Genomic DNA, 24,888 nt, shown 5'->3' with positions numbered 1-24,888 from the left:
GTACAATAAAGATTTGGATAACACATCTAGCCTTCAAGAGCAATATCAGATACACACATGACTCACACTACAATAGATTATCTATGGAGTCATTCTTGTCTTCGAATTAGCCTACCAAGGTCTTTGTTTTCACTGAGAGAACAACACGTTCACACTGGAGAAAGTTCAGTGTCAGTCACTACCGAGATCGTTTTATCCGGGTAGATTTTGTAAATCGTTCTAATAGGGCTAATTTCCATTGGGGAAAAAAAAATAGTTCTTGCTGCTTGAAGCGTTAAAAAAAGGGGTTTATTATATCAAGTTAGACTGTATTAATAAACTGATAAAATATGTGTTCAATAAAGTGCAGCATCTAGTATGTTCTATATTACAAACATTTGAATTATATATTTCATTGAGCTATTTAACCAACCATGTGTTGATCTGTCATACTTGACATTGTGAACATGATAACGATTGATTTTGCAAATCTAAAACAATCTTTTCTTTTCTCCTGGCCTATTATTTAAGTTTCAGAATACATTGCACTCTACTCTTGTTATGGGATTACAAGGACCCTCTGTGTGCTGCAAATTAAAAAAAAATACATTACTATTGTTGATATTTTACTTGAGGTTTCATTTCTGCTGGAATAATGAGCTACTTTGAGCAAGGGCTTTCTTAGTAAAATTTAAAAACTCTGGCGTTGTGCAACTTCCTCAATTTAACAGATCTCTGGAGGCCGCAGAAGACTGCCAAAGAGGAAGTTTGTTTTCTATTTTCACAGTGAATTTGAGCCAGTGTGGTCAGTCAGTGGTGCATGCAGAGCTTCCAGATTGCAGGGCAGCATATTGCACTTTCAACACACTGTGCATCTGCATATGGTACAACAGGGGCTATGATTACTAGAGTACACTTGTATATTTGTTTTGAAATGCTTGTAATTCAGTTTTAACTTTTGGAATTGCTACAGTAAATAAACGTGGGTTCAACGTTTGTGTCTTCACAACTAAGGCCCTTTCATTCCTAGTTCGTTTGGAGAGGATGATTCGCACTAGACTTCTTTAACACCCAAGTTTAGATTGTTTTGGCAAGTGTGAAAGTCAAATATTTGTTTCTCGGATTAACTTGAAAAGGGTTGTTGTTTCAATTGAGGGGGGGGGGGCGGGGACGATGACGATGACGACTAATTTCCCTCTCAGTCATACAGTTAGAATTCAGCAGAAAACAAACTTACCAGTGGTGATGTAATTCATAACCCACAGTCCACATGAGCCAAGTTATTAAAAGAAAGGAGGACTATATATACCGGTGGCACACGATATTGGTAGATGTGAAAAAAGCAGAAAATCACCTTTAATGCACATGCACAAATCTCTGACGCAGAACAAAATAACCTATTATACAATAACATTAGACATGAGTGTAGCAAAGGAGAAACCATACTAATGGGGGATTTCAACTTCCCCTATATAAAATGGGAAAACCCGGTGGGGAGCGCGACAGACAAAATTGAAATGGTGGAAATGACAAATGACTGCTTCTTAACGCAATTTGTGAAGGCCCCGACCAGAGAGGAGGCATGCCTTGATTTAGTCTTTTCAAATAACAAAAGACAGAATAATTAAAACAGAGGTCAGAGAACCACTGGCAAACTGCACCCACGCATTGGATGTGCAAGCGTGCCAGTAGTGCAGCTGTTGTGACGTGAACTGGGTCTGAGACCGCAAGCCCTCAGAGGCCCTGCTGGGGCAGCTGGGGCTGAGGCGGGGCTGGCTGTGGCAGTTGCCTAAGGCGGGTGACCTAGAACCGCCTTCTAGGGTGCTGCTGCATTGACTGGCCACAGCTGCGCCCTCCACGTTGCGGGAGAGTCCTGCCCCTCGGAGCGAGGGCAGGGAGCAAGGCGGCTACCTGCCTAGATGCCTAGTGTTCTAGAAGAGACTGCTGCAGGATCTCCTCCACTGCTGGACCAAAGGAATGGCCTGGCAATATAGGTGTGTCCAAAAGCGCGGCTTTATTGGCATCAGGCACCTGCACCTACAACAGTCACAGCTGTCTGCGCACAACCACTAGGCCCGCCTGGCTCCGGCTCAGGGCCTGCCCCTGCAGGCCAGAGATCTGGAGCAATGTGTACAATAATAATCGCAACTCTGTGTCTACCGGCTCTGGAAGCGGGGCATCACGCAAAACACCACCCATGTATACAACCAGGATACTGGATGTATTAGCCAAGCAGGTACTCTGGGCCCCTGCCAAGTAAGCCCTCTCGACGTGTGTCTCTGTAACCCTGCATTGCAGACTCGGGCACATAGGATCCCTGGGCATATCTCACCAAGGCTGCAATGGTGGAGTCTACAGGGGGAAACCTGGACCCCTGCAGAGAGGCCAGTTTAGAACAGCGTATCAACTGAGCCGGCACGGTGGCTGGGTGGTTCTAGAAGGCGCGCACCTCCTCCATAAAATAAGGGAAAGCGGGGAAGGGTTGGGGTCGGGGAGCGACGTTGCTCTGCCTCTGCTGTTCAGGGGACCTGCAGGTACGCTGCTGCGTGCCCCGTGAGCGCGGGCACCGACCCTGACAGCGGCAGTGCTCTAGTGATCGCGGAAACCTCAGAAGTAGGGACTGCGCCCATAGGGAACTCAGGCTCCGCCTCGACCTCAATCTCCGCTGGAAAAGCAGATTCCCCCCACAAAGCGGCGATGGAGAGTGCCTCCTTGTCCAATCAAAGTGCCCGGTCAACCTGAATGTCATGCTCTCCCACAGAGAGGTCAGAGGGTGGTACAGCGACTCCGGTAGGCACAGTGGGTGAGGGGGGCGCCACATGGGGGCCCACAGCTGGAGCCGGTGGGGCCTGTTGCCTCTCTGAAAGCTCCATGATCCGGCCGATCATGTCCATAATATCCCGCGCCTGCCGGGACACAGACGCCTGCGCAGAAGGGATCTCCCCCGGAGGGGCCTGTGATGGCATCGGGAGGCGTGGCTGGAAGGGGCCCACTGCGGGGGAAAAAGAATGCCCCCGTGCGACTCTCTCCCTGCGACTGCATACACCGTATGCAATGTGTACCATGCAATGCAAGCTACCGAGCGGACCGTGTGCACCGATTGCCGTGCAGCACCGGGTATAATGCGCACCGAGTCCCTTGCGCACCAAGTGCACTAAGCACAGGGCAACAGATACCGTGCGCACCGTGCGCACCGCATGCCGTGCAGCACTGGTATAATGTGCACTGCGTGCCGCGTGTACCTGCAGTGGTATGGAAGTAGCATGGGCTGAGTCTCACGCACCGCGGTATTTATAAAAAAACACCGGGGCAGATAGGCCATGTGCCTACTCTGACCGCATGATCACAAATCTGAGCAGCACGTAGCGTACAACAGGGGGACAGGGCCGAAGCCATGGCGGGCGATTGACTTGTTACAACACAATAAATACAATACAATATGCAAAGACAGTATATATTACAGTACAGATGGGGGAGAGCACACTGTCTGTTTGATTGTAAGGCCTACACACGTGGTGAAAGGTCAACGCAGCCTGCGTATGTCTAGACTCAACAACGGGGAAAGCCTCGGGGAAGGAGTACACGGCTGGTCCGGCTGTAAGCAGCCGCGCTGCTGCTAGTCCTCTGCACAAGCACGGGGACACACAGCTACAATTAAAACAAGGGCCGACCAACGGCCCACAAGCGGCTGGTGGGCTAACTCGACAGCGGGGACAAGGCAGGCCCAGCCCCATGGAGCAACAGTGCTCTCCCAACTAAGAACTTAAGAACATAAGAACATAAGAAAGTTTACAAACGAGAGGAGGCCATTCGGCCCATCTTGCTCGTTTGGTTGTTAGTAGCTTATTGATCCCAAAATCTCATCAAGCAGCTTCTTGAAGGATCCCAGGGTGTCAGCTTCAACAACATTACTGGGGAGTTGATTCCAGACCCTCACAATTCACACAGTTAAGAACACACAGTTCTTAACAATAATACTTACCGGCAGTCGACTAAAAGACGACAGACAAGAGAAGCAGCCTGACACGTGGAGTGAGCAGGTAGAGGAAGCAAAAAAAAAAGGCTACGAATTAAGAGCTACTGATTCCGGGAAAGCGGCAGTGCAGGGGAACTAGCAGTAACTCAATGTGGTGCTTTTTAAGTATGAAAAGAGGGTGAGGCTCCCCTGCGCGACGGTTATGAACCCTCAGTAGGTGGGACCGAGGAGTCCTATCGGCAGCTTTGATAGAAAGAGCTCAGTGACACCGTATATCTCATAACGATGTTTTGGTGGCCACCTTCAAATTGAAAGGGAACTGAACAAGGACACTACAGACCAATAAGCCTGACTTCTATTATATGTAAACTTATGGAAAGTATAATAAGGAATATAGTATAACAATTATAGTATAAAAGTATAATAATCCAAAATGGAAAATTACCTATATAGCAGCATGGTTTTAGGAAAGGGAGATCGTGAATCTCATCAAGAAGTTGCTTGATGAGATTCTGGGATCAATAAGCTACTAACAACCAAACGAGCAAGATGGGCCGAATGGCCTCCTCTCATTTGTAAACTTTCTTATGTTCTTAACCTGCTTGATTTTTTTGAGAATGCAACATTGACAATGGTTACTTGCAAAGCATATGACATGTTGTGGCAAAGTGGCTGCTGATAGTCAAATGTTGCAGAGGTGAGGTAGTGCAGGAATAATCACAGGCAGACAATTATAATCCACTTTAGAAAAGGGTGCTTTATTTTGTATTCCCGGTCTGGCGACCAAATAAGAAAGCCCCCTGCAATACACACCAATGTGTAAAGCACTGAGGTAAATATTGTAAATGTTTTTGCAAACCATTAATAATAACACGTTATCTGCCCCACAATAATACAATACACAGTCAACAGTCCAGGTGCGTGCTGTAGTGCTTGTGGTGTTAACAATTTTAAACAGTGACTGTAGTGCAGTGTTGATCCAGGTTTAACTACAGGCCCAAGGTGACGGCTCCGGATACTTTAGCCGTCCAGCAATATGCAATATGCAAACACAGACAGTTACTTAAACAGACACGAACAAACAAACAAAACAATATTTCAAGTATGCTTTTCTCTGCATCTCACACGGTCCTTCCAGTTTATAACCACAAACCCAAGCGAAGGAAAAGATTAACAATTCTCCGGCCCCTTTATGCTGTCACTTATGACCCCTTGGTAAACGATTGCACCTGCTTTTATTGCTTGCAGCCGCTACCTCGTTTACATTCCAGGTCAATATGTTCCTGCAACGGAGTCTCGCCTTCGTCCAGGCTAACCGACTTCCCGACCCTGGAAATGAACTGTCTATCCGGCCAGCCTGCCCAAAAGCTTTCCCTTTCACTTCTTAGTGCCCCCACTGGTCGGTAGGGAGATTTCCAATCAGAACTCATATATATATATATATATATAAGAACATAAGAACATAAGAAAGTTTACAAACGAGAGGAGGCCATTCGGCCCATCTTGCTTGTTTGGTTGTTAGTAGCTTATTGATCCCAAAATCTCATCAAGCAGCTTCTTGAAGGATCCCAGGGTGTCAGCTTCAACAACATTACTGGGGAGTTGATTCCAGACCCTCACAATTCTCTGTGTAAAAAAGTGTCTCCTATTTTCTGTTCTGAATGCCCCTTTTTCTAAACTCCATTTGTGACCCCTGGTCCTTGCTTCTTTTTTCAGGCTGAAAAAGTCCCTTGGGTCGACACTGTCAATACCTTTTAGAATTTTGAATGCTTGAATTAGGTCGCCACGTAGTCTTCTTTGTTCAGGACTGAACAGATTCAATTCTTTTAGCCTGTCTTTACGTCTTTTGGGGTAAGTATGTACCAGCTTTGCACACAGTGTCAGAGTAATTTTGGCCCTTTCTTCTTGGCAGATTTTCTCCAGGTTGTTCAGGTTGGTTGGACGACACTTGTGGACCTTAATTTTCAAATAGTGCCACAGACTCTCAATGGGATGAGATCATGACTTTGACTGGGCCACTGTAGGACATTCACCTTTTTGTTCTTGAGCCACTCCAGTGTTGCTTTGGCCTTGTGCTTGGGATCATTGTCCTGCTGAAAGGTGAATTTCCTCCCAAGCTTCAGTTTTTTAGCAGACTGAAGCAGATTCTCTTGCAGTATTTTCCTGTATTTTGCTCCATCCATTCTTCCTTCAATTGTAACAAGATGCCCAGTCCCTGCTGATGAGAAGCATCCTCACAGCATGATTCTGCCACCATACTTCACTGTAGGGATGGTGTGTCTTGAGGCATGGGCAGTGTTAGGTTTGCGCCACACATAGTGCTTTCAGTTTTGGCCAAAAAGCTCTATCTTGGTCTCATCTGACCAAAAAACCTTTTCCCACAATGCAGCTGGGTCACTCCCATGCTTTCTGGCAAACTCCAGACGTGCTTTCAGATGGTACTTTTTGAGTAACTGCTTCTTTCTTGCCACCCTCCCATACAGGCCAGTGTTATGCAGAGCTCTTGATATGGTTGACTGGTGCACCATTACTCCACTCCAAGCCACTGAACTCTGTAGCTCCTTCAAAGTGATTGTTGGCCTCTCTGTGGCTTCTCTTACAAGTCTCCTTGTTTGAGCGCTGAGTTTTGAGGGACAGCCTTTTCTTGGCAGTGCCTGGGTGGTGTGATGCAGCTTCCACTTCCTGATTATTGATCCAAATGTGCTCACTGGGATATCCAAACACTTGGATATTATTTTGTACCCTTTCCCTAATCTATGCATTTGTATTACTTTCTCTCTAACTTGTGTAGAATGCTCTTTGGTCTTCATTTTCCTTCAGATTCACAGCCTTACCAATGATCCTTCAACAGTGGGGTTTTTATCCAGAAAATGTGACAGCAACTTTAATGGTTCACAGGTGGAGGCCAACGGTAAGGTAATTGTGTCCTCGTTAGGGCAATTTCTTTCATCTGTGCAAACTGGGAGCTTCCACAGCACAGGGTTGAATACTTATGCAAGCAAGATATTTCAGTTTTTTATTTTTCTTAAAAATATTTCCCAACATAAAACCAATGTCACCTTACAATAATTGATTCTGAGTTTCAGTGTTTAAAAATAAAATATCAAACAGAACGAAATTTCAATGTACCATTTGTAATTCGGTAATATGAGAAAATTGGCACTAATATATATATATATATATATATATATATATATATATATATATATATATATATATATATATATATATATATACACACATACACACACACACACACACACACACACACACACCACACACACACACACAGAGCTCTGGAAAAAATTAAGAGACCACTGCAAAATTATCAGTTTCTCTGGTTTTACTATTTATAGGTATGTGTTTGGGTAAAATGCACATTTTTGTTTTATTCTATAAACTACTGACAACATTTCTCCCAAATTCCAAATAAAAATATTGTCATTTAGAGCATTTATTTGCAGAAAGTGACAACTGGTCAAAATAAGAAAAAAGATGCAGTGTTGTCAGACCTCGAATAATGCAAAGAATAAGTTCATATTCATTTGTAAACACAATACTAATGTTTTAACTTAGGAAGAGTTCAGAAATCAATATTTGGTGGAATAACCCTGATTTTTAATCACAGCTTTTCACAGCTTGTTATCAGAAAAACACAGGCAGCTGCTTGACTTTGAGCTGCAGTGTTTTCCCAATTTCCTGTGTTTCTGATTAAAGCAATTAAAGATGTAATTTCTCCTTACTGCTGTTAACTGCTCTGCACTTTTCCACGCCTGTACTTCTCCCACTCGCTGTCTCTTTCACTCGCTGTCGCTGGGAAGACATGCTTAAGCGCCTTAAGAAAGATCAGCAGAGAGTGTTTGACCACATTGCAAAAACTTTGCAACAAACTGAAACAAACGCCCCCATCCGCTGCATGTTTTTGAGTGGCACTGGAGGCACAGGGAAGACTTTTCTTATTCAAACTGTCACAGCATGGGTGAAACAAAGCGTAGGAAAAGACGTGGCAATCACAGCACTAACTGGCAGCAGCTTACAATATCAATGGGATGACAATTCTCAGACTACTAATGCTTCCAGTGGAACATGGAAAAACACCGGTATTGTAATCTCTCTGATGAGGTACTGCAATGCCTTTATACAGACATGTGAGATGTGACCCTCCTCATTATTGACGAGGTGTCCATGATTTCCAATGTCACCTTTGTCTGTGTGAGATTTTTCCAGACTGCTAATACAGATGATGTCTGCTTTGGAAAAATCAACATCTTACTTCTGGGGGATTTGCTACAGCTTCCACCTGTGCATCAGAAACCACCATATGTGCCAGTTACTCAAGAGGAATTGCACAAACTGACTGACTCCATGGGATCTGTGAAATTTGTTTGCATATGCTGAACTGACACATAATATGTGCCAGAAACAGGTCAGAACTTTTGGTAACCTCCTTAACCATGACTGACTCTGAGCCACCAATCAAGCTGATCGCAGTTTGTTGACTTTACGCTTGATACCTATGGAATAAGAGATATTTCCAGCTACAAAAAACTAATTATCAAACACATGAAAGACTTAGATGACAAAGATGCAAGCTCAACCTGCATCATGCCTACTGTAGATGCCTATAACCAGATCCAGACTGCTGTGCTTGATCGTATGCCTGGAGAGGACATTCATCTTATGGACTGTGGACTGCCCTTGTAACTTCCAGAGAAATGTGCTGAAAAAAAAATTAATGACTACAAGGCTGACTGCAGTCATACAGCTGGAGTGCAAACTACCATACGAGTCAAAATAGGCTGCAAACTGGTGCTTCGCAAGAACATTGACACTACCACTGATCCCATCAATGGGGCAATAGGGAAGCTTCAAGCTGTTTCTACCTACTATCTGGAAAACACAAGTATGGTCAATGGAGTCATCCATACCTTTGAATGTTTACGCTCAAAGTATGAAATCAGGGACACAGTCTACATTGTTTGAGAGCAGTTCCCAGTCATTGGTGCTCATGCAATCATCATTCACAAATGCCAGGGTATGACTCTAAAAAGAGTCAGGCTGGATCTTGTTAACTCCATTTCCTCCTATGGACAAAGTTTCGTTACACTTTCCAGAGTTACATCCTTAAGCGGTGTCCACCTTATCAACTGTTTGACCCCCACCTGCATTAATGCACCTCAAACTGCAGGTGCAGAGTACAATAGGCTCAGAGGGATTTATTGCCCTAAGTTGATAAGCTTGAAGGAGACCAACACACATAAGGAACACAAGGTAAAAGATTGAGTGCATTTCATTTACCGAGCCATCCCTAATGTTCATGAAGAGCAAAAGCCTCAATCTTCTAAGAGAACACTTGCAGTTACACATCCATTCAGAGGCTTGAGCAATCCAAATTTCACCTCATGCTATGCAAATCCAACATTGCAGTGCCTTCTTCAATTGCAACCCCTGAAGAATTCATTACAAAACAGTCAACAAGAGGCTACCAGGAGCTTCGTTGTATGATCACTTGCCATCCACTGCATCTCTAACTACTGTGGATATTTGTCACTTCTTAAGAGAACCCATCAAACAGACAGGTGTTGTATGTTTACCCTCTACATGTACCTGCTGGTACAGACTCCATTTGTTCGGAAGAACTCATTTACAGAAATGACAAATGGGCAATGATTCTTGGTAGCAAATGTAGGCAATGCAGAACTTCTCCAAACATGAAACGTGAACTTATTCAGTCAGCAGGAAGAATGACTGCAGTCCAAACCAGACAGAACTGTTACAAAGCGACACAATGCCAAGTTTACTTCTGTGCAGAAGAGCAAAAATACTGTGGACAACAGGAATAACCAATTATCTTCCATTATCATACACCAAGAACAGGGTTACTTCAGGACACTATGAGTCTCTTCTTGCTGTGGGTGCTACTGGAAAATGAGTGCATGCAAATGATGCACTCATTGAAGTCAGACCATTGCCAACAAATGCAAAGGACATGGATATGGCCTTTTATGAAGAGACAGAATGCTTTACAAATGCCTTACATTGGCCTAAGTTCATAACACCTCTATAACAAGGAGATTTTTTTTCAGCATTAAAATGTGCTAGTATACTGCCCTTTAGCACTGACATGCATATGTACATTTTTAACTTTTGTACCTACGCAAATATCAATACCTACCAAAATACATATTGTTTTCACCACTCATGGATGTACATTTGCAACTAAAAGAATACAGTGTTTTTTTCACTTTCAATACTGTCCAAAAGTCCCTTCTGCCATTATTGTACTTTAAAGTATTTTCTCATTTCTGTTATATTACTCTACTTATTACTCTCTTGTCTTATCTGTCTATTTACCACACACATTCTGGAATCTTTCCCTCACTTTATTCATATTTGATGAAGTAAAAAAAGAAGCGATATCAAAAACATTGTAAATGTAGAAAAACAAGTTAGAAAAACGCAATAGCGATTATGACCGGGAATTCCTAAGGGGTGGCGCACAATTGGCCGAGTGCTGCCAGGGTAGGGAGGGCTTAGGTTGGCAGGGGAATCCACGGCTCACGACCCCTGTGTTTGATAGGGCGCCTATGACTTTGCAGTGGAGCCGTCAGATCTGTGTTGTTCTCTGGCACTATAGGTCTGGTGGCCTCGCTGTGGATCCACAGTGCGAAAAATGACGGATTGGCAGGAGCACATTTCAGAGGACGCGCGCTCCAGCCTCCGCTCCCCCGAGTCGGCAGGGGTGGGGGATACAGACAATAATTGGGCACACTAAATTGAGGAGAAAACCAGGGTTAAAAAAAAAGAAAGAAAAAAGTAACAGCCGTTTAAAATGTTGATATCAAACACAAAAGCCCAAGTTAGGAGAAGCAATTGGGGCAGCCTTGTCAAGCATCAAGCAAATGGGCACAATTGGAAAGGTGCTGGGGCCCAACATTCACACAATTGTTGCCTCTAACTTGTCTGGGCAACATTTTGGTCAAGTGCACACCTCCAGACAATCAGGTTCACTGCAAAGCAAACCCAGTAAAGTGAACTTGAATTCATTTGGAGGCTATTTTCTGGGGTGAAACCAATCTAAGCAAAATAGCAATATTGTAGTTCCTTTTCAAGTGTATTCTAAATCAGACCTTTATAAACTGACTAGGTATAAAAAGGGCCCTAAAAGTGCAATGCAGAATGTAAATTAACAGGTCTGCTTTCTAGTGTTCAGCATGTGAAACTGTGGAAAGAGACACTTGAGTGTCAATCTGATCACTGGAGTGTCAAACTGATCATTACAGTGAAACACTTTATTGCTTTAGGCATCATATTTAGTATTTTTTATTTATTTTAACCCACATTTCTAATATTTCTTGATAGTAGTGTACAAACCTTGCTACAGTTTCCAAGATGGTTTTCACTTCTGTCCAGCCTTCCTGTCCAAAATATACCACAGTGAGATGGACAAGTCTGTCTTGCAGTATACACACATCCCTGCACAGGGCAAAAAACAAGCATGTCAGCAACGCCCACAGACACACCACCCCAATCAGACTTTTTGCTTACTAAATATCTTTATAATCACAGATTATAACATCCAGTAAGTGCAGAAACAGCTACAGTGGCTCTCAAAAGTATTCAACCCCTTGGACTTTTCTACATTTTATTGTGTTACAAGATGGAAACAAAATTGATTTAATTAGGAGTTTTTGCCACTGATCAACACAAAAAAAGTCCATAATGTCAAAGTGAAAAATAAAATCTACAAATTATTCTAAATTAATTACAAATATAAAACAGAAAATAATTGATTGCATAAGTATTCACCCCCTTTGCTATGACACACCTAAATAAATCATAGTGCAACCAATTGTCTTTAGAAGTCACGTAATTAGTTGAATGGAGTCCATCTGTGTGCAATTAAGGTGTTTCACATGATTTCAAGTTAAATACACCTGTCTCTGGGAGGTCTCACAGTTGGTTAGTACATTTCCTAACAAAAACTACATCATGAAGATGAAGGAACACTCAAACCAAATCCAGAATAAGGTTCTTCAAAAGCACCAAACAGGGGTAGGATATAAGAACATTTCCAAGGCATTTAATATCCCCCCCGGAGCACAGTAAAGTCTATTATTAAGAAATGGAGAGAATATGGCACAATTGTGAATCTGTCTAGAACAGGCTGTCCTCAAAAACTGAGTATTCGGGTGAGAAGGGCACTAGGCAGGGAGGCCACCAAGAGTCCTATGGCAACTCTAAAGGAGTTACAGTCTTCCACGGGTGAGCTGGGAGACACTGTGGATATGGTAACAAGAGCCTGGGTGCTTCACAAAACCGGCCTTTATGGGAGAGTGGCAAAAAGAAAGCCATTGTTGAAAAAAACTCACATCAAATCTCGGCTAGAGTTTGCCAGAAGGCATGTGGGAGACTCTGAGACCAAGTGGAAGAAGATTCTATGGTCTGATGAGACGAAAGTAGAGTATTTTGGCCTCAAGGCTAAGCGATATGTTTGGTGCAAGCCTAACACCACACATCATCCTGAGAACACCATCCCTACCGTGAAGCATGGTGGTGGCAGCATCATGACTCAGAAATGTCTTCATCTAGGCAATGTGGGGAAGCTATAAAAAAGGCTAACAAGATACTCAGATACATTGTGAAAAGTGTTGAATTTAAATCAAGGGAAGTAATGTTAAAACTGTACAATGCACTTGTAAGACCTCATCTTGAATATTGTGTGCAGTTCTGGTCACCTCGCTATAAAAAAGATATTGCTGCTCTAGAAAGAGTGCAAAGAAGAGCGACCAGAATTATTCCGGGCTTAAAAGGCATGTCATATGCAGACAGGCTAAAAGAATTGAATCTGTTCAGTCTTGAACAAAGAAGACTACGTGGCGACCTAATTCAAGCATTCAAAATTCTAAAAGGTATTGACAGTGTCGACGCAAGGGACTTTTTCAGCCTGAAAAAAGAAACAAGGACCAGGGGTCACAAATGGAGTTTAGAAAAAGGGGCATTCAGAACAGAAAATAGGAGACACTTTTTTACACAGAGAATTGTGAGGGTCTGGAATCAACTCCCCAGTAATGTTGGAAGCTGACACCCTGGGATCCTTCAAGAAGCTGCTTGATGAGATTTTGGGATCAATAAGCTACTAACAACCAAACGAGCAAGATGGGCCGAATGGCCTCCTCTCGTTTGTAAACTTTCTTATGTTCTTATGTTCTTATGCTATGGGGATGCTTCTCTGCGTCAGGGCCTGGAAAGCTCGTGAAGATAGAGGGCAAAATGGATGTAGCAAAGTACAAAGAAAACTTGGAGGAAAACCTGCTGAAGTCTGCAAGAGACCTGGGGCTTAGGAGAAGATTCATCTTCCAGCACTGTTCACCAAAGATCCCCATCCAACTTGATGGAGCTTGAGCAATTTTGTAAAGAAGAATGGGCAAAAATTACAGTGTACAGATGTGCAAAGCTGGAAGAGACTTTTCCAAATAGACTCATGGCTGTAATTGCTGCCAAAGGTGCCTCTACCAAATATTGACTCAAGGGGGTGAATACTTAAGGAATCAATTATTTTCTGTTTTGTATTTGTAATTAATTTAGAACAGTTGTAGATTTTTGTGTTGATCAAAAACTCCTAATTAAATCCATTTTGGTTCCATGTTGTAACACAATAAAATGTGGAAAAGTCCAAGGGGGGTGAATACTTTGAGAGCCACTGTAAAATACCTAATTCCCCCACCCCGCCACCCACCCAAAAGTGTTGTCTTCCTAGACAAGACACCTTTTGGTGATGAATATATTTTGGTTGTTTTATTCTTACACTAATTCAGAACATGCACAACATTCGATATAACACTACAAAATGAAAAGCTGCCGCTGCTGCTTCCGGTAACATACTATATCCAGAAGCCTCCGTCGTAAGTCGTCAGTTGGAATTGTCTGACTGATAAAATGAAGAAACCAATAACGACAGCTGCAGGACTCATTCCGAGTCTGTACTAGCAGGCAAGATCTGTGACCACGCCTCTTAGAGTGACGTTTCATCCAAGTGCGCTGGGAATCTTGGGAGTCGTAGTTTTTTTACAGCATGGTGAAGGGATTTGGTGGCATGCAAAAGCAGAGTAGGTACTATCATTATAAACTACGTTTCTACATGTTATTATTAATGTTTCTGTAGTTTTAATAATCCTCTTAAAATGTGTTTTATGAAACACCTATAGGTGTCTTCAATTTCCTAGCCGCTGCCTCGATGGTTTTACATGTCGTGTTTTGAAAAGGTAGGATTTAAAATTTAAAAAGTATTATTCAAAATGTCTTTTTTTTTCCCCCACTTATATAAACCCCCTAAACAAAAACTTCAAATTTAACTCTTTGCGGTCCTATAGGTCCAACCAGGTCCAACATTACAATTTTCCCTTTTCAGTCTGATGTCCGACATCAAAGAGACATAAAGCACAGGCCTTGTTTTTTCTCCAGAAAAAGCAGAGAAAACCTTTCAATGGCCAAGTGAGACCGATAGGAGCCTAATGAAGCAAAATAAATAAATAAATAAAAAGGGGGCGTATCTGAGCAATACATGCAGTGCCTATAGAAAGTCTACACCCCCTTGAACTTTTTTCACATTTTGTTGCGTCAGTGCCTTAGAGTATCATGCAGTTAAGTGGAAAAAAAAATCCTCATTTATCTACACACCATACTCCACACTTAAGGGGAAATACGTTTTTGAGAAAAAAAACGTATATATTAAAAATACTAAACTGAAAGATCATAATAAGTCTCCACCCCCCCCCCGAGTTAATACTTGGTGGAAGCACCTTTGGCAGCAATTACAGCTGTGAGTCTGTTGAGATCTCTACCAACTTTGCACACCTAGATTTGACAATATTTGACCACTCTTTACAAAACTGTTCAAGCTGTCAAGTTCCTTGGGGAGTGTTGATCGACAGCAACCTTCAAGTCATGCCACAAATTTTTGATTGGATTTAGGTTAGGGCTCTGACTGGGCCACTCAAGGACATTTACCTTTTTTGTTCCTTAGTCATTCCAGTGTAGCTTTGGCTGTGTGCTTTGGATGGTTGTCATGCTGAAAGATAAACTTCTGTCCCAGTTTCAGCTTTCTTGCAGAGGGAAGCAGGTTTTCTTCAAGGAGTTCTTCAAGATGGTGTTCTTTGCACCAAACATAAGGCTTTGCATTTAGGCCAAAAAGTTCCATTTTATTTTCCACAAAACTTTTGTCACGTGGATACAGAATCTCCTGAGTGTTTTTTTTTTTTTGCATACTTCAAAACAGGATTCAAGGTGGGCTTTCTTGAGTAAAGGATTCCTTCTTGCCACCCTATCATACAGGCCAGATTTATGGAGTGCTTGGGATATTGCTGTCACAAGCACACTTTGACCAGTCTTAGCCATAAAAGCCTGTAGCTCTTGCAAAGTTGCCATTGGCCTCTTGGTAGCCTCTTTGATCAGTCTCCTTCTTGCTCGGTCATCCAATTTGAGGGACGGTCTGATCTAGGCAGGGTCTTGGTGATGCCATAAATCTTCCACTTCTTAATAACTGTCTTGACTGTGCTTCGAAGGATATTCAAGACCTTTGATTTTTTTTTTTTATACCCACCCCCTCTGATCTGTGCCTTTTAAAAACTTTGTCCCGGAGTTCTTTTGAAAGTGCCTTGGTGTTCATGGTTGAATATTTGCTTTGAAATGCACTACTCAGTAGAGGGAACCTACAGGAACTGCTGAATTTATCCTGAAATCATGTGAATCACTACAATTTAACACAGGTGGAGGCCACTTGGTGTGTGATTTTGAAGGTGACTGGTTACACCTGAGCTAATTTAGGATTGCTATTACAAGGGGGGGGGGGGACGGGACGACGACATTTATCCAACCACGCTATTTCAGTTTTTATTTTAAATTAATTTTCTACAAATTTCTATATATTTTTTTTCACTTGGAGGTTGTGGGGTAGGATGTGTAGATAAATAAAAATAAATAAATAAATAAATAAAAATATTTTAATGCATTTTAATTCCAGGCTATAAGACAACAGAAGGTGAAAATTTTGAAAGGGGGTGTGGACTTTCTTAAGGCACTGTATAAGAACATAAGAAAGTTTACAAACGAGAGGAGGCCATTCGGTCCATCTTGCTCGTTTGGTTGTTAGTAGCTTATTGATCCCAGAATCTCATCAAGCAGCTTCTTGAAGGATCCCAGGGTGTCAGCTTCAACAACATTACTGGGGAGTTGATTCCAGACCCTCACAATTCTCTGTGTAAAAAAGTGCCTCCTATTTTCTGTTCTGAATGCCCCTTTGTCTAATCTCCATTTGTGACCCCTGGTCCTTGTTTCTTTTTTCAGGCTGAAAAAGTCCCTTGGGTCGACCTGTCAATACCTTTTAGAATTTTGAACACTTGAATTAGGTCGCCACATAGTCTTCTTTGTTCAAGACTGAACAGATTCAATTATTTTAGCCTGTCTGCATATGACATGCTTTTAAGCCCAGAATAATTCTGGTCGCTCTTCTTTGCACTCTTTCTAGAGCAGCAATATCTTTTTTATAGCGAGGTGACCAGAACTGAACACAATATTCAAGATGAGGTCTTACTAGTGCATTGTACAGTTTTAACATTACTTCCCTTGATTTAAATTCAACACTTTTCACAATGTATCCGAGCATCTTGTTAGCCTTTTTTATAGCTTATTGTCTAGATGAAGACATTTCTGAGTCAACAAAAACTCCTAGGTCTTTTTCATAGATTCCTTCTCCAATTTCAGTATCTCCCATATGATATTTATAATGTACATTTTTATTTCCTGCGTGCAGTACCTTACACTTTTCTCTATTAAATGTCATTTGCCATGTGTCTGCCCAGTTCTGAATCTTGTCTAGATCATTTTGAATGACCTTTGCTGCTGCAACAGTGTTTGCCACTCCTCCTACTTTTGTGTCATCTGCAAATTTAATAAGTTTGCTTACTATACCAGAATCTAAATCATTAATGTAGATTAGGAATAGCAGAGGACCTAATACTGATCCCTGTGGTACACCACTGGTTACCACACTCCATTCTGAGTTTTTTCCTCTAAATCAGTACTTTCTGTTTTCTACATGTTAACCACTCCCTAATCCATGTACATGTGTTTCCTTGAATCCCAACTGCGTTCAGTTTGAGAATTAATCTTTTGTGCGGGACATTGTCAAAAGCTTTCTGCACCAGAGAGATAACACAGACAAAAACAAAGGAGATAGCTGCTTCCACATCCAGCGATCAAAGAATATCACAGACATTTGCAGAGCTCTTTGAGATGTTATTGTAATAAAATAATGACTTGGATCGCATTATTGAGGAGTTTGGTGATAAAACAAGTGATCACCCATTAAACTATTGTTTGAGTTCCTCAGTGATTTATTGGACTTGTTTCCCCTATCAGGTGCAGTATTTGTTGAACATCTGGTAGAAAATGGGACTAATATAACCTTTTAAGGTGTTGTTGAGGGAGCAGGAGCAGGTGCTTCCCCATAGTTAACCACGGCAATCTATCAATTAACCTCACTGTTTAAGCCCTGGGTCGAACATTCATTCTCTGTCTGTTTTGTGTTTTCGTATTGTCATTGTTCTTGCCGAGTGTAAGCATCCGCCAGCTCAGCCACTGACTCGTGTGACCCTGAGCAAGTCACTTCACCTCCTTGTGTTCTGTCTTTCGGGCGAGATGTTGTAAGTGACTCTGCAGTGATGCATAGTTCACGCAGAGTCTCGTATCTTGTAAAGCTCTTTGTGATGGTGGTCCACTATGAAAGGTGCTATATAAAAATATTGTTATTATTGTTTTATAAAGCGGTATGTGAAATACAGCGAACAAGGGGTGGGGCTTGGCTGGAGATGCCGTACTGATGTTCTTTTGCTATGTAGGGTCTTTTAAACCTGTTTTACTCTGAAAAAAAAAAATTTAAACAGCGCGTGTAAAATAAACAGCGTGTGTGAAAATAAACTGGATGATGCCCCTGACAAGTGCTGAATACATGAACTGCTAAGTGTTAAAAGCACACTGATGGACTGCAACTTACTAAAATACTTTTATCTATGAATAAATTAGAAAAACGCCTTAAGAAATTAGTTCTACTTGAACAAGTAGTGAACATAAAGCAACAGCTTTCTTTACAGCCACTTCACGTACTTACTACTACTTAAAATATTCTTAGATTGGGTTGGTTTTAGTCTTTGTGCAAGAACTGCAAATAATTGCCATTTTTGTAGGTTGCTCACAAAACAATATTTTATATTAAAAGGGCAACAAATGTTTAAGAAAGCTTCATGTGGGTTGCCTTATTCTGATTTTTTTAAGGTAATTCTGAAGAGTGTTGTGTACTAGCTGCCTTTTATTAAAATAAATGTATGCATTGTTTTCAGATAGATTTTGAGCAGTTGCAGCCAGCAGGGAGGTGTAGGGCTCTACAGCTTAGCATGTCAAGTTCCAGGAAAAAACAAAACAAGTAAGTTCGTTAGCACTTACTCACAATGAAAGGTCTGAACTATCAAATGTGTACATAGTACCTAAATATAGACTTCAAGGGAGTAGTAAGTCAGCTGTTTGGAATGTGGTAATGTACATACAAAAGCCATTCAGGTAAAAGGAAACACCATCTGACTGACACCAGGACATTATCATCTTTGATTCTGGATGACACAAGGCACTTCTGTAGCTTTGCTTAGAATTGTATGCCAAGGGACAGGCAACTGCACATATCAATAAAATAAAAAGCTATGCTTTGCAAAAGTCCACAACATCCTTAAGTGATCACTTACTACATGTTCATGACATAGATGTACATGAGAACAACCAGTCACTAATTGGAGGAGCAACTGGATCAGTGCAAGTATGAGATGAACCCTGACGTCATAATTATTCAACTAAGTTGAAAAAGCCAGTCAAAACTTTAAATTAAACTGACTTTGAATAGTACATATTACAACATAGAGAGGGAGTGACAGTGATACCAGATAGCACATCCACAACTAACAAAATAGCATCATTGTACCAGAAAATAGTTCCCACTTACGATATCAACAAATCTACAATTCTCACATGGACTCATATTTCTTTTTCTAACATTACGTTTTTTATATTAATTTGTCAAGTCTGATTTTCCCTGTTTATGAAACCTCTACAAGGTTAATGTTTACCCTATTAAAAATCAGCACTCGCACACATGGTGCATTATGAGCACCTGTGGGAGTGGAATCCACATCATCCAGCAATAGAAGAACACGACTCAACACTCATTTCAACAGTCATTGACTTCACCTGAAGTTGCGCATGAACTGTGCGAAGGCCTCAGTCCTCCCTGCCAGTGGGACGATGATGTTGAGGACGGTGCCGGTGGCTTCCAGCGTGCTGCTCCTCACTCTCATGAGTGGGCCAAATGGGCGGAACAGAGTGACTTGCCGGAACCCGGCCACGCCCTCCTTGTGGTAGAACAACTCGTACTGTGTGCCTTTGTCTCGCTCAGTGCGGTACAGACCTGAAACACACCAAAGCATTTAAACTGTAGCATTAAACACATATGTTTGTTACCAATCAGAAAAGACATCATAAGAACTTTAAATTAGCGCAACATGTATCTCTGTACAAGAATGCATTTGTGACAGAGAAATACTGAATATGAAAAAAATTGGCTCACACTATGCACATACTACAATATAAATACTAAGGGGTAGGTTTACTAAAGTGTTGCGTCCGTCACAAAAGTCGCAAACAAGTGAGAAGTCTTGGCTGAAATGCACTAGACAGGCGCAATGCTATTTGAGACTTTTTAGGGAATGCTTTGCGGTTGCAGTTTCTGTTTGCGGTTCAAGTGTAGATGAATTATGGGTGTTCCTGCATAAATTTGCAAATAGGGGGCAGAGCTAATGCAAATTAGGATTCTCAAATATCATAATGAGATGTATGAAAGCTGCAGATAATTGCGACACTTACAATTGCATCAATTTGTTAAGAACTTTTGAAAGCATGTTTTAAACAGTCGCAATTGTTGCCGATTTCCCAGTCTTTTCTCGTGCATTGCCAGTTGTGCTCAATGCATTTTAGAGGCGAACAGTCAAATACTTATTTTTCCCTAAGCAGGGTGTGCTTAGAAGCCTTGAAAACAATGTTCTTTGACATTTCTGGTTGCCCCTATGCGCTGGAAGCAATAGACAGCACACATGTGCCACTAACTTGTTCAGCTCATTCTGAGCATCTTTTAGCACTGCACCACTGACTAACTTAAATGAAAAACAGACAGTATACAATTGGCTCATAGGTTACTCATGATAATACGAATTAGTGGCATTATACAACATTTGTTGCTGGTCCCTTGAAATTCGTATCAATGAGATTTGACTGTCCTCCTGTAAGTATCCTAACTTGTCAATGCGGCACCATGATCTATTTCATGTTAATTGTTTAAGCTGCCAAGATAATAATAATAATAATAATAATAATAATAAATAATAATAATAATAATAATAATAATAATAATAATAATAATAATAATATGGTCAGTCTACAGAAATGGGACTCGTTAAGAAGTCCCCACCTCAAAGTAAAGTGTATTTAAATATAAAAAAAAGTTTTGTCGGATGCAGTCAACATATATTTCTTTAGCTGTTTTCATTAAAATTGAACAAATATGCAGAATTATTTTTACGTACTACTAACCTTTAAGGGTAATTTATTATTTCTAAAAGTTCAGTGTCCCAGTATAATGTTGAACTATTTAATTAATTTTTTATTTTTCAATAAAAAGCCATTGAAAACCTATCCCGTTTTCAATGTCATTACAGTAACAGACAGTGCATTACCCTCTAGTGAAAATATACCTTAAGCCACACCTTTGATCAGTGATCATGAAAAGATATTGTATCAATTCCATCATGGCTACCTGGTGAGTAGATCAGTTTCAAACATTTCTTAAAAAAAATAAATAAATCACTTCAAGTGTTTGAAAAACATTGATTAGGTTTATTCTGCGTTATTACATGCTATTCTGCTATGATTAAATGTTTTACAAAACAAATGATTACAGGTTAGAATTATTTCACGATTTACATGTTCAAAGTTAGGCAAGGTTAGTGTGTAGGCTTCAGATTTTTATAAACTCATAAAAATGCTTAGAATTTTTATTACCATAACAATTAATTTTGTTTTGGTAATGACACTTTGTAGAAATTATTTATACTAAATTGTTAAATATAAATTATTTCATTAGTATTTCACAAAAGTATTTTCTACGAATGCAGATCATGGTTTTTAAATGCATTTTTCTCCACTGATCTGGCAGCTAGGTGCCTGTGCTTTTTTGACTTATATATATATATATATATATACACACACACACACACACACACAGCTCTGGAAAAAATTAAGAGACCACTGCAAAATTATCAGTTTCTCTGGTTTTACTATTTATAGGTATGTGTTTGGGTAAAATGAACAGTTTTGTTTTATTCTATAAACTACTGACAACATTTCTCCCAAATTCCAAATAAAAATATTGTCATTTAGAGCATTTATTTGCACAAAATGACAACTGGTCAAAATAACAAAAAAGATGCAGTGTTGTCAGACCTCGAATAATGCAAAGAAAATAAGTTCAGATTCACTTTTAAACAACACAATACTAATGTTTTAACTTAGGAAGAGTTCAGAAATCAATATTTGGTGGAATAACCGTGATTTTCAAGCACAGCTTTCATGCGTCTTGGCATGCTCTCCACCAGTCTTTCACATTGATGTTGGGTGAGCAGCTCGGCTTTATTTGATGGCTTGTGACCATCCATCTTCCTCTTGATCACATTCCAGAGGTTTTCAATGGGGTTCAGGTCTGGAAATTGGGCTGGCCATGACAGGGTCTTGATCTGGTGGTCCTCCATCCTCACCTTGATTGACCTGGCTGTGTGGCATGGAGCAAAACCAATCCTCAGAGTTGGGGAACATTGTCAGAGCAGAAGGAAGCAAGTTTTCTTCCAGGACAACCTTGTACTTAGCTTGATTCATGCGCCCTTCACACAGACAAATCTGCCCGATTCCAGCCTTGCTGACGCACCCCAGATGAGTCCAATTTTCAGCTTTGCCCAACACCTGGTCGTCTAATGGTTAGACAGAGACCTGGAGAGGCCTACAAGCCACAGTGTCTCGCACCCATTGTGAAATGTGGTGGAGGATCGGTGATGATCTGGGGGTGCTTCAGCAAGGCTGGAATTGGGCAGCTTTGGCATGAATCAAGCCAAGTACAAGTTTGTCCTGGAAGAAAACTTGCTTCCTACTGCTCTGACAATGTTCCCCAACTCTGAGGATTGGTTTTTCCAGCAGGACAATGCTCCATGCCACACAGCCAGGTCAATCAAGGTGTAGATAGAGGACCACCAGATCAAGACCCTGTCATGGCCAGCCCAATCTCCAGACCTGAACCCCATTGAAAACCTCTGGAATGTGATCAAGAGGAAGATGGATGGTCACAAGCCATCAAACAAAGCCGAGCTGCTTGAATTTTTGCGCCAGGAGTGGCATAAAGTCACCCAACATCAATGTGAAAGACTGGTGGACAGCATGCCCATCCCCTGATCTGTGCCTTTCAACAACTTAAGAATCTGAAAGTGAATGTCCTTGAATGGCCCAGTCAAAGTCCTGACTTGAATCTTGAAAAAGACTTGAAAACTGCTGTCCATAAGCGATCCCCAAGCATCTTGAGACAGCTTGAGTAAATCCGCCAAAAAGAATGGGCACAAATTGCACAAAGCCAGTGTGCAAAGTTGGTAGAAACTTACCCAAAAAGACCTACAGCTGCAATTGCTGCCAAAAAGGTGCTTCCACCAAATACTGAGTTGACGGGTCTGAATACTTATGCAATCAACATATTTCAGTTTTTTTCTTTTCAGTTTTTGCTTTACTTTAACTTATCTTACCCTTAGTCTTCAGTTTAAGCATTCAAGTTTTGAATAAAATATTAAGTTTTTAAAAAAATGTGTACGCATCATTTTGTAATTTCACAAAATGAGACACCATAGGAAGGGTATACCACAGGAAGGAATATATATATTACCTCAAATGCCAAATGCAGGGCTATCCCTTTAAGGCACTGAGTTAATAAAGGTTACATCAGACCAGGTTCGACAGAGGGAGAAAATCTCCTGATAAAGAGAGAGCTGTGTGTCGGTGCACCTGTTGCACAGATTGACTGGAATACTGAAAAGCAAAATAGCATGTGTATATATACTTTCACATAATAGAAGAAGAAGGATTTAGTTTTTGTTGATTAAGTAAAATACTGTGTTTTATGTTAAGTACAGAATGTGCTAAATTATACTGATTTGCTAAGATACGATGTAGCACGTGGGGAGGCTTCAGGGCCTGATGATAATGTTTGTCTGTTACTTAGAGGCCACGCAACCCTCTTGCTCCTAATAAGATTATTAAACCTTTCCTGCCTACTATATTTGTTGAATAAACAGAGACCCTGAAAAGAACCCGACCTGTGTGAGTGGTGTTTAAATAAATTAAAGACAGAACAACCCTGCTAGGGGGGTTTTACATTTGTGTGGGAACTGGAGGAAAAAAATGCTATTGGGCATGTGGCCCCACTTGCCTATTGTGGAAATGCAGGAGAATTGGGCCATGAAAGGATGTGTAGCAATTCACAAAACACTATGGAAGGATGGATTTTTTACATTAGTCAAGGATGGGTGAGGCTGCACTGTGGACATGTTAATTTGTAAATGTGAAAGTGATGAAAAGATTGAGCGTAAGTGGTTGTGTTACTCAACAATTACTGGCCGGGTGCACTGCTTTGAATGTAAACAGTTTGGTGCTGCCAGTAATGCATTTGCGAACGCCGGCTTCAGTGACTGGAAGCATGCTAGTGAAAGAATTCTGGCACACAAGTGATAGATGTAGCGGAGTAAGCAAAAACAGAAGGCTGCACTAACCATGCTATTCAGAATCAAATTGATGAGCTGACAAACTACTAGCAAAATGTAGTGAAGCTTTTGGTTAGTTTGATAACATTTCTTGCAGAGCGAGGGCTGGCTTTCAGAGGTGATGATCAAACAATTAGGTCTGCACACAATAGTAACTACCTTGGTCTATTGGAATTGATTACTGAGTATGATGCATTCTTAGAACAGCACATTCAGACTAAAACTAACAAAAGCAAGGGACATACCAACTGTTTGTCAGCAAGTGTGTGCGAGGAGCCAATTCAGATCATGGACAAAAGTTTTAGATGTTCCGATGGACTGAGTTAAAATGGAAAAATACTATTCAATATCTGTAGACTCACGTGAAGACAATGCTCACATTGATCGACTCACTGTTGTTTTGCGATACCTCAAAGGAAATCGCCCTGTGGAGCACTTTGTAGCTTTTCCTAAATCAACAGGGCACAAGGGAGAAGAAATGACAAATGCATTTCTTACATTTATTCAAGGTGTTGGGCTCGACATACAGGAATGCCGTTGCGATAGTTATGACAATGCGAGTAACATTTCTGGTTGCTACAAGGGCATGCAGACTAGAACAGGTAACCAGAATGAACTCGCCTTGCTTTAGACATTCTTTGAATCTCGTGGGCAAGGATGCTGCAAATTCGTGCAAGGGGCTGTAATGTTTTTTGACTTTGTACAAGCACTATCTTTTTTTCACTTGGTCGACTGGGTGGTATAAGAAACAAAGACAAACAAAGAAAAGGTCCTTTCCATTTCAATGCCGAAGAAACATACAAAAAAAGAAAATACATGTATTGTGCAGATGTTTGTCAAGCACTAGTCAATGACTAGTGCTTGACAAACTAGTCAACAGCACAGCAGAACAACGCAGTTAAACGAGGAAGTCTTCCCAGCGACAGCGAGTGGAAGCGACAGCGAGTGGGAGAAGTACAGGCGTGGAAAAGTACAGAGCAGTTTAGAAGC

At 41.2% G+C, this 24,888-nt stretch overlaps 1 protein-coding gene across 1 annotated transcript in view; it reads right to left on the bottom strand.

The window, feature by feature from the left end:
* The window catches only part of csgalnact2 (chondroitin sulfate N-acetylgalactosaminyltransferase 2), a 56,212-nt gene that overhangs the window by 14,756 nt on the left and 16,568 nt on the right, over positions 1 to 24,888 (bottom strand). The window contains exons 3-4 of the mRNA XM_041268598.1: positions 19,247 to 19,463; positions 11,330 to 11,431 (exon numbers count right to left, since the gene is read on the bottom strand). Of these exons, the coding sequence (XP_041124532.1) occupies positions 11,330 to 11,431; positions 19,247 to 19,463 (319 nt within the window). The remainder of the gene's footprint in view (positions 1 to 11,329; positions 11,432 to 19,246; positions 19,464 to 24,888) is intronic.

The sequence above is a fragment of the Polyodon spathula genome, chromosome 13 (assembly GCF_017654505.1).
Source record: "Polyodon spathula isolate WHYD16114869_AA chromosome 13, ASM1765450v1, whole genome shotgun sequence".
NCBI lineage: Eukaryota > Metazoa > Chordata > Actinopteri > Acipenseriformes > Polyodontidae > Polyodon > Polyodon spathula.
This window is presented reverse-complemented; position numbering and strand designations above follow the sequence as displayed.